The sequence below is a fragment of the Mycena indigotica genome, assembly GCF_014461135.1.
Source record: "Mycena indigotica strain 171206Taipei chromosome Unknown Mind.scaff0008, whole genome shotgun sequence".
In the NCBI taxonomy this organism is placed as follows: domain Eukaryota; kingdom Fungi; phylum Basidiomycota; class Agaricomycetes; order Agaricales; family Mycenaceae; genus Mycena; species Mycena indigotica.
Genome location: NW_023503007.1, coordinates 863,389 through 874,430, shown reverse-complemented (window position 1 = coordinate 874,430; position 11,042 = coordinate 863,389). Strand labels below are relative to the sequence as shown.

General features: G+C 52.0%; 1 protein-coding gene across 1 annotated transcript; it reads right to left on the bottom strand.

Annotated features, from left to right (window-relative positions):
• Nucleotides 1–2,674: 2,674 nt before the first annotated feature.
• On the bottom strand, nucleotides 2,675–3,656 carry MIND_00913700 (uncharacterized protein; the record flags this gene model as incomplete). Its single annotated transcript, XM_037365774.1, has 6 exons — nucleotides 2,675–2,922; nucleotides 2,974–3,025; nucleotides 3,160–3,200; nucleotides 3,255–3,362; nucleotides 3,418–3,457; nucleotides 3,596–3,656. The coding sequence occupies 6 exons, from the start codon at nucleotides 3,654–3,656 to the stop codon at nucleotides 2,892–2,894; spliced, it is 333 nt and encodes a 110-aa protein (XP_037217186.1). The 3' UTR covers nucleotides 2,675–2,891.
• Nucleotides 3,657–11,042: the final 7,386 nt, after the last annotated feature.

The window sequence follows — 11,042 nt, the reverse complement described above, 5'->3', positions numbered from 1 at the left end:
GGCTGCGCGATATTTGCCCATGCACGTCCGAACTGCGGGACCTGCCGCTAGCCGACGCCTGATCAGCACGGCAGGCACCAGTTCAAAGTCCGCATTCAATAGGGCCGCTGCCAGCTGGTTGCGGGAGAAGGCTTCGAATCCCAACTATCTCATCATGATGTGCCTTCCTCTGTCTGAGTCTGTCAGCCCAATGTCCTGGATCGCACGCCTAATAGCTGTCCTGTTCTTGGCCCTGGGACACTGGCATCCAGAGAAGGCATTAGCATTCGCTGTGTTGTGACGCGTCGGGCACTTGACACTATGCAGTGCAATACGAATGCGATTCAGCAGACATCGAAGCGGGCGATCCTAGGTGTGCTTCTGTCCGAAACGCGCCGGTCCGGTGGCTTTACCACTGTTAGCTGATCAACTGCAAGTTCAGTCCGGTGACACGTGCCAGTGCTCACCGACCCCCAGTCCCCCGGCCACGAATCGGACGACTGATGGTATAAGCCCGGACCCGCATCTTCCCGGTCGTGCGCAGGTTGTAGTTGCAGGCCGTACATCTACGCCAGCCAGAAGGCAATAACTGTCCTTGACTGGTATGTTGGTCATGGCAGTTGGCGCCCCCAGTCCCGGAAAGGGCAGGTCCTTCGCACGCAGTCGTCCTTGGGTTATGATGTGCGCTAGTCAATATTAATGACAAAAGACGCGATAAGCAATTTAGGTGATCCCGGTCACCGTCGAGACCTAAATATACTTCTCGGGCAGTTCGTGCTAACGATAGTTGGAGGGCGGTGGCGCACGGCGCAGATACCGACGCCACGATGTCGCGGGATTGAGACCCAGTAAACCGGATAGCGGACTTTCCGAAGCTAGCAATGGCAACAGGAGGAATGCACAACTCCCAATTACAACTGCGAATGCGACGTTCGGGCGACAGAAGGACGCCGCAGACCAATTGAGTGTCCACGATCGCGCGAGTCTGGGCCCGCCCACGCCATAGGCGACGACGTCGACAGCGGCAAGAATTGGTTCTGGCAGTCACTGTGGTTGGTGGAAATATCGCTTGTGTTATCACCGCAGTGGCACGCCAAACGGTGTTGGCTATTTTAGACCCAATCGCCGGGCCCACAGAGAAGGCAAGGCCAGGAAAAAGAGAAGGTGACGCCCATGACAGGCGAAAATTGAATGATGTGATAGCGACAATACAAGTCCGTGGCTGTTTGTTGATTTTGATACTATGATCCCTTCCATGCCTAGCGTGGAATCGCGTGCGACTTCGGCTTTCGGCGCCGTCGTGGATGTCCGAACGTGAAGTGGAGTTGAGATAGTGGGATAGATCGCGGGGTAGAGAACGGATGGATATACTGCCAGCGGTGGCGTGTACTTAGTTGTACTCACACCATAGCTGAGGACGGGTTTCCAGCGTTTGGACGACATGCACCATGGCGCTTCCTTCCCATACGATAGGGTATTACAGCAAGCGAGATAGTGAGACCAAAAATAGCCAATATATCGAAACTAGGGACCAATGTCATACATGAATCGAACGGATGAGCAAAAGATTAACGGACCTGAAGGTGATAAGCTGCTTTTGCCTTGAACGAGAATCCAGCGCAGAGATAATGTGGCCGAAATTCCGGCAGGGAAAGTACAAGTCTGGCCGAATTCGTATGCCACAGGCCGATTTTGGGGCATGCAAATTGTTTGTTCGTTGAGGGGACAGTGACAGACTCGGAGGAAATCGGCGCAAGTCGTGGTACTCGCTGTCACATCCAGAAGAGCAGCATGAGAGGGTGACAAGAAGCCGGATTGGACTGGAAGAGTAATGCGTTGCTTACTGACGTCCACTCGTGCACGGAGAGAAACTCGAAGACGAAAGTGCCAGTGGAGGAGCTGATTGCAGAAGCTTGACAGATGTTATGCCGGGAACTTGGCACTATCTTGAAGCGGTAGCACCACATAGAAGAAGGGAAGCCGCCTGAGCGAGAGTCGTGTGCCAGTGCGGGCGATTCCGGTCGGCGGTGGCGGAGACCACCCTGCGCATGTGCATCGTGCAGTCGGGACACCTTCTGCTTCGCTTCGTGCCCAGCGACAGCGAAGCCGCATGGAGCGCCCAGGCGTCGCCCACAGCGGTGACGTTGGCGAGAAGACCGTCGTGGTGGTCGGGAACAACCATGATCCGCCGAAAAAGGAAGTCGTCACACATGTCGATCATGATCATTTGAAAATTTTCTTCCTTCCTCTTCCGACGCTCTTCGCCCCGGTCTCTGCCCACATGCTTTCTGCGGGTGTTCCGTCCCCCGCAGCCTGGCATCTCTCCTGCGAGAAATATTACCTGCGACACCGTTGACGTGTGCGTCGTCCAGAATCGCTTCTTCGCCTTTTACTCATCGATATTGCTCCCTAGCCCACAAAGAGTCCAGGCAAGACATTAGACCTCGACTAGCTTACAAGGTGCCGCCAGCTCCGCGGCGACTGACCAACCTTGCTTTGACATATTGAAAAGAGTAAATGATTTGCAATTTTTAAGTTTGTTCTATCACGCATGAAATATGTCCGTTAGCACTCCGTTTCTCCACCATTGCCTGTTCATTGGTGTGCTTGAGCAACACGGAATCAACCAACTGACACACCCTCTACCCACGTTGACCACGGCCAGATCCAATGTTACTCGGCGGCCGCTACACTGGTTTATGAGAGCAAAGGGTTTCGCTGAACCCCAATCACTTATCCTACCGTCTCCTCTGCACTGTTCCAAATCCACACATACAAAAATCGCAGGAAATTCGTCGAATTTGTACACAAGGATAGGTTGACCTGCAGGGTATCGTTGCCAGAAGTCCAGCATCATTTCACGCAGCAGTGAGCAAACATTGCCCTGAAATAATTTTCGAACGAAGTCTCGTTCAAGTTGGTCGATGTCTGCGCTGCGGAACACTGCCAAGCTAGTCAACACAACGGCCGCCTTCAACCTGATACAAAACCTACTCATGACTGATGCCCTGAACAGAACACAGTTGTGCGCATGCACTGAACACCCCTGTTGTAGTGGGCTATTCACAACACACCCATCCGAGAAACTGAGGAAAGAAGATGAGCGGTTGGATAAGCTGACGGTGGACACCAAGAGGCGAGAAAGGGAGAAAAGGCGAGAAGGAACATACAATATATTACAGCATCTAACAACTGCCGACAGTGCTGGATAGCAGATAGCGCTATGTGGGATACAAATGAACATGGAAACGACAACGAGATGGAATTCAACGCACCTTCGACCGCTCCTTGCATCTACTAAACACCCCCACTTTACCGCACAAGCACGAAGTCGACGTTGAAATTTGAGCGTTGAAATGGCATAAGGCAGGAAATGAAAAGGGCTGCACATGTGATTAGAGAGAGTACGGGAAGCCCGGAAGAAACGGAATGCCTCACCAGCACAGGTTAGAGCCGAGTGCTTCGAGGGGAAGACGGTCTGACGAGCGGTAGCAATGATGTCGTCGGCAGCGAGGATGTTAATGTCCCAGTCGGTATTATTGTCACAGTCGCGCGGCAAATCATGCTACGAGGGATGTGCTGGGTGTGGACGGTGTATTGAAGATAAAGAGGAGACCGTGGTGATCAAAAAGAGAATGTCTGCGAGCAATGATGAGTAGGGCTACCGAAAAGTGCATAAGGACAGTGGGGGAGGAGGGAGGACGACGGGGGGTAGTGGCAATGAAGGAACAAGTGGCAGGAGGACATGTGTGTGGGAAGGGAGCACAGGGAATTATTAGTAGGAAGAGCATATGAAGGGAAAGCAGAGAACGGCGGACGCGTAGGGAGCCGGATCACCCAGTGTTGTGATATGTTTGTTTCTGGCAGACGAATTCGACCCAGGAAACGAAGGTAAATGACGTAAGGTGTTTACATTTGTTTGTAAATGGCAAGCCAAGCGAAGAATATTGGACTTGGGGATCACAGAGTGATGAGTATTTGATGGAACTTACCATAAAAGGGTCATTTCGACCGTGGGGGACCTTGCATTTTCAAAGCAAGGTGATTCCCTGTGCCTCTGACCATGAATCCCGACACTTTCGGGTAGCACTCGCACATCTGGATTCTGGAATCCCACTACGCCCAGCGACTGTCGACGTGTTGGGTTTAAGACACGAACACAGGCGCTGCTACCGCATGCTTAACCATCCTCCCCGCTGAAACACCGACTTCGAGCCCCGCCGCCGGCTAGCCACGCCCAGTCTTTTCGAATCTCAGCACAAACTCCGCGATAGCTCCACCACCGTACGAGCCAACGCCGCTGCTTTCTCCTAGATGGTTTCGGCACTCCACAGTCCCGGCAGATTGGCACAAACGTCAGTAATGAGTAATGACAGCCTTTGCGGTATTTGGCGGTCCTTCGGATGACGTTGCAGCGCTTGAAGGCGCCAAGTCGACGGCGCTGCTCTCTCTACATGCGTATCTAGTTGGCTTTGCCGTTCCGAGGACTCCTAGATTGAGAACGACAACGGGGATTCGGGGAGCCCAACGTCCGCCCTTTTCAACTTCAACCCCGCTCCCGGCCTTTAAAGTCGGCGAGCATTTCCTCTCGCTGTCGCGAGTGTCCCCGCGTCGGCCTTATTTTGGCTTCGCGCGTGGGCGTCCGAGTTCGGGCCCCGGTCCGCACCCGCACCCGGCGCCAGTGTCCATCTTTCTGCTGCTGTGCATCCCACCGACTCTCTTTTCGACCGGCGTCCCTTTGTGTCCCAATTTGAAATTTCGCCGTCAAGTTGCCGCCGCCAGAGGCGATGTCGTGGTATCTGTGCGGCTTCAATCCTGTGCAGGCCAGAGCGAGCATAACGGATGTCGCCATGAAGACTGCATAATGCGCCAAGTTCGAATGGGGCAGCGTCGTCCAACCACGGGCAGGATGGGGGTTCCGGTGTCTATCGATGCTTGGCTTCCAAGATCCGCAAGCCTGCGTCAGCCCGCTTATAATCAATCATCCGCCATCTTTGCCCACGGGAACTTTATCTCGCTGCGCGGGACGGGCCCCGCGCCGAATACGTCCGATATCGACGTTGCAGCCATATCGATGCCATGCCTTATCGATGGCGAAGATAGGGATGCGCGGGTTGCCGGGAGGGTCACGCGCTGCGGCTGCTGCAGTCCCCGGATGGTCGTCGTTCAACCGGACTCGGACAAGCTACACGGAAGCACTCGTCAGCGCGGCGTCTGTAAATTGTAAATCGGAGAATGACGACACGGACTAGCACACACAAAGAGGGACCAAGACACCGCGTGCCTTCATGTCTATCGGGAGGTCTCTGTCGCTCCCGACGACGACACTTCATTTCCCGTAGATGCAGTGCGGCGAGGCCTCGACCCGGATCCTGCTCCTGCTACCTCGTTTTATCTCTGATTCTGTTGGGAACGTCCGCGAGATAAGCAGAGATGGATGACACTGGACCCTGGTGACACTAGCCATGGCAGTCGTGGCGTCGCGGGCGGGTCATGGGGGAGAGGGCAGGCCGTTAACACAGAGAAGCGTCAGCAAACAGTAGCCCCATGGGAAAGGCCATCTATTGGGGCTGACGGTGGGGAATCAGCCCAAGGACGACACAGAAGAATGAACACGCACTTTGCACTTCCCAACCACCGGTTTGTTCCTCCCCCACCCGCACAACAATGAGCCACGCTTGGGTTCCGGCAGCGCCCATGCCCTTCCCTCCTACATCGCACACTGGCAGCGTCACCATGACCTCGCCTTCTCCAGTGGCGGTGGTCATTGGAGGGTGGCCCTCTAGTGGCGGCAGTCTCCCGGCCAACGCGTCGTCGGCGCGGCGGCGCACATCATCGACATGAACGCTGAGCGGAAGCAGAATATGGTTGATTGGCGGCACGTGATGCTGAGTCAGCCGACGCGTCTTTGCTCCGTCACCCATGTCGCCCGTGAGCCGCGACTCGGACACCGTGAGCTTGGCCTGGAGATGTGTCAGGGGAGTACTGCAGTGGTCGTGCGGGTACTCTGCGGTGCCAGACGGACTCTGGCTTTGCCTTTTCGCTGGGGGGGCGACTTCAAGACACTTGGCGACGCAATGGCGACGGTGACGCTGATGACCTTGGGCAGAGCTCTCCGTGCGGGAGCCTTCGGAGGGCCTTCGTGCGGCAGCACAAGTCGCAGGTCGCGACGTAGCGTCCGATATGACGGGACATCTGTGGCCACCAGTAGTTGCGCGAAACCAGCTCTAGGGTTTTGAACCGACCGGGCGTGTCCGGCGACTCACGTGTCGTGGCAGAGCTCGATGATGCGCCTCCTTAGGTCCTTGTCTTTGGGGACTACGACCTTGCCGCGGAAGTACAAGAGATCGCCCGAGACAGCCCACTTGTCCGAACGTGATGAGCGGGGGCCCCGAACTTGACCTCGGACCTTCAAGAGTTGCCGGGCCGCAAGTGCGACGGGCTCCTCCAGGTCAGGCTCACCGGATAGCACTTCCTTGATGTCGCGGACAAGCTCGGACCCAGGCCCAGAGACAGTGACGGCCTCAAGCGCGCGAACGTGGAAAAGCTCAGGGCGCAAGAGGGTGACGTCCGAGTTGTCTTCGGAGATGCCATGGTCAGGCCGGCGGGAGAGAGCGTCGGGGCGGCCCATCTGGCGACCTGGGACGTGGTGCAGCGTGAAGTCAAACCTAGAAAGGTACAACGACCATCGGGCTTGCCGGCGGTTAAGGTGCTGTGCCTTTCGGAAATACTCCAAATTCTTATGGTCAGTCCAGATCTCGACCGGATGCGCGGCGCCCTCGAGGAAATGCCGATACTCCTCGAGTGCGCGGATGATCGCGAGCATCTCCTTGTCGTGAATCTCGTAGTTGCGCTGGACATCATTTAAGCTTTTGGAATAGAACGCTACAGGGTGCCACTTCCCGTCCGGGGCGGATTGTTGTGAAAGAACCGCCCCCGTCGCATAATCTGAGCTGTCTGCTTCAAGTCGGAAAGGCCGGGAGTCGTCCGGGATCGCTAAGACGGGCTCTGAGACGACCGCGTCTTTGATAGCTTGAAAGGCGGCGGCTTCGGCGTCTCCCCAGGTCCATTTCTGGTCTTTCTTGGTGAGCGAAGAGGGGGTTGCGCTAGGGCCGAGAAATCCCGAATGAACCTGCGGTAGAAATTAGCAAACCCCAGGAACTGCTGGACGTCCTTCTTGTTCTCGGGCGGAGGCCATGCGGAGACTCCGGCAACCTTAACGGGATCCATTTCGACGTGGTTGTGAGAGATGATAACCCCCAGGTACTCGATTGACGATTTCTCAAGTCGCACTTCTCCTTGCGAAGGTACAGCTTGTGCATTCGGAGTCGCCGAAGGACTTCGGACGATCTCGCGGTGCTTACGGAGGTCCGAATGCGCGATAAGGATATCGTCGAGGTAGATCATGACGTCTCCTGAGAGAATGAGATCCTGGAAAATGTCATTCATCATCGTTTGGAAAGTCGCGGGGGAGTTCGTCAGGCCAAAATACATCACCAAAGGTTCGAACAACCCTCGGTTAGTCCGAAAGGCCGCCTTCCACTCGTCTCCTTCTTTAATCCGGACGTTATTGAAGCCCCAACGAACGTCGAGTTTGGTGAAATAACGGGCACCCTTGAGCCTGTTGATAAGGTCATTAATCAACGGGAGGGGGTACCGGTTCTTAATCGTCATTGCGTTGAGGGCGCGGTAGTTCTGGACAAACCGAAGTCCTCCGTCCTTTTTCTTAACGAAGAAGACGGGGGAAGCCATCGGAGATTTCGAAGGGCGGATACGACCGGTGGCAAGTCCCTCCTCGATGAACTCGTCAAGTTCGCGCTGTTTGAGTGGGGAGATCGGATACACCTTGCAATTAGCGGGCTTCGCGTCGGGAACGAGTTCGATAGCGTGGTCCCAAGCCCTCCGCTCTGGTAACGTGTCGAAGGACTCCTTGTCGAGGACGTCTTGGAACTCCTTGGCCCAGTCCGGAATTTCCGAAGGCGGGGGGGCCGAGTTACGGGCGAAGGCCTCTGCAAGGCGTTGGGACACGGTGCTCCCGGCGCGAATCTCCTCGATTGGGCGAAAGGAGGTGTAGAAGATGCGGTCGCCGTCTTCAAGATGCTCGTCATCGTCGAGGTCTAGCGAGGGACTCGGAGGGTCCGAAGTAGCTCCGGGTTCGTCGTCAGCATCGTCTGGGCCGGCAATATCGATAGCGCAAACGGTGGGGAAGGCGCCCGAGAGCAAACGCGATTTAAGGAGTCGGAGGCGCCGAACCTCAGCGCGCTCGGTTCGTTCCTCGTCGCGGCAAGTGGAGCAGCTTCGGGGGCAGCGACTCATTTTCACCTCTTTCGTTTCCCAGTTGATCTCGGGGTTGTGTTTCTTGAGCCAGGAGTATCCGAGTATCAAATCCTGTTTCCCAAGGTGGGTTACAGCTAGCTGAACGCGTTCGGAGTGTCCGTTGTACCGTAGAACGAGGTCCGCGATTTGGCGAATAGACCCAGCATCATTGGGGGTGCCGTCGACATTGTAGACCGGTATGGGTACTGAGAGATTTCGGACTGGCACGTTGTTTCGGTTCACCTGTTTAGCCCACAAAACACTGTGAGTTATCAGTGGTAACCCGCCGGGGGTGCCATTGATAAGGCTCAGTATTTTCAGAACATCCCCTGAGGTGAATAATTGCTGGGGAGAGGGGTGAATAAAGTTGAGCTCAATTCGTACCAAGTCCAGTATGTAAGGGATGAATAAAGGTGAATAACACAATATAGGTCATCCAGACCAAGTCACCTGTTTAGCCCACAAAACACTGTGAGTTATCAGTGGTAACCTCATCAGTGGCATTTGATTTCCATCAACTCTGGAAGATTGGCTTAGATCTCCAGCTAGCCTTAGTGGATAAAGCTGGAGAAAGGCTCGTTTGAAAGGTATATTATCCTACTCTCATTTAGCCCAATGATCCATATCATCTGTACCCATTACCTTGATCTATTTACTGCAAAACATGGATAAATACTGAGTTGAGGAGTATTTTGCTGATATCTTGGGACCCTATGTATAAAATCTCATGATCTAAATTGATATGATATCACAGAATGGTCCATTATAGTTTCACCCATTATCGATGTCCTACTATGTGTTAGGGTCAGTCAATTGTTGGAGACGTTAGGTGCTACATAACCCAGAATGGAGATATGCTAGAGGACTAAGGAGACCACTTTATAGGAGGTGGATTATACCCTTACTAGTAGATATACTTGGATTCTTCAGACTTCCAAAGGCCATGCCATGGTCAACCCATCATCTTTGAAATAGATAACACTGATAATAGTACTGTGAGGGATCCAGAATAGCTATGAGGTTGACTCAAGTGCTGGACAGGTCCATTTGAAGGTCTATATCATCCTACATTCAAGTCTTGGATCATACTTGAAATTATTTTCTGACCAGTTGTAATAGCGAAGACACTCTCTTCTACTCTATGGGTACCTACCCTCTCTTCAGCTACCTTCTGTAACACATGCCAGAACCAGAACTCATTGCAGTACAGGGTTCTAGTAGATATCCAAATACCCTCATACATGCATCTCAATGTCTAGTACTTAGTCTGTAGACCCCACTATCCATATAAACCAGTTTTGCACCTAACCTGTAGTTGAATGTCTGCCTCATTTCACCCTCCAAGTACATACAATCATCAATCAGAGTATGTGGGTATGTGTATATACCTCATTGACTGAACTTGACATATTTTGATCTATAATCAATTAGCAGATCATGGCTGTATTGTTAATATCTTGTGCCATAGCAGTAATATGTAGAATAGAGAATGACAAGAAATTTCAAAGATAAAACCTTGTGGGAGGCATAACATCTCTCAGGGGGACCCTCTGTCTGCTTCCCAACCTTATGTCATCAGGGATTCCTTACCTCTAAGTGAGTTATTGGAAGATTTAAATAATAGGATATGAGCCATATATACGGGTATATAGGGTGCCTGAAAATATGTGTGGCTTGTAAGCATATCATGGACGTCCATCTGACCATAGCACAACTTACCTCATGGTTATTTATGCATTACTCACCCAGATATCTGTTCATCATTATGCTTGGTCAAATTTGAGGTAGAAAAACTACAGGAAAGTGGTATAACAGTATATTCTGAAGGCATGAGACTATGGTCATATCAGATCATATTAAGACAATATGACAACCTACCTACTAGTGAAACAATAATCTGAATCCATAGAGAACTGCTAGAGATATAGCTAGATCAAAATCTCTGATAGATAATCATTAGGCAGGATGGGTATGCTGATCACATGATATTGATGGGGATATTGACCCTCCCATTGAGGTATACTTAGTAATACTTCAATTAGCTCTGTAGCTACTCCATTTATGGAGATATCATTTCAACAGTTGCAGATCAGCTAGTGATTGGCTAGTGCTGACACAACTATTCAGCTGCTACTATCCATCACTTAATGAAAGTTGTTCATATAGTCAAAATAGAGAACTATCATTTTGTGATGATTTGTGACATTCTCTGATGATTGTACTGTCAAATGGTGAAAATTTCCTTTTTTGGAATTTGATATACTTGTCACTCTATAGCACACTATGAAACAGGGCCACTGAAACCATCAGCTCTAGTGTCTATTAACAAAATTTCCTTTTTGGGACGCTGTGTCACCTGTCACATAGTGTGACTTCGGGAGACTTGGTCTGGATGGCCTATGTTGCATTATTCACCTTTATTCACCCCCTACATTCTGGACTTAGTACGAATTTTGCCTTATAACTCAACTTTATTCACCCCTCTCCCCAGCAATTATTCACCTCAGAGGATGTTCTGAAAATACTGAGCCTTGTCAATGGCACCCCGGCGGGTTACCACTGATAACTGACAGTATTTTGTGGGCTAAACAGGTGGACCAAGTCTCCCGGAGGCACACTATATGACAGGTGACACAGCGTCCTAAAAAGGAACTTTCATCAATAGAGATTGGAGTTGGTAGTTTTAGTGGCTATGTCATATGGTTATATGGTTATATACTGTAACATAGAGTGATACATATAAGAAA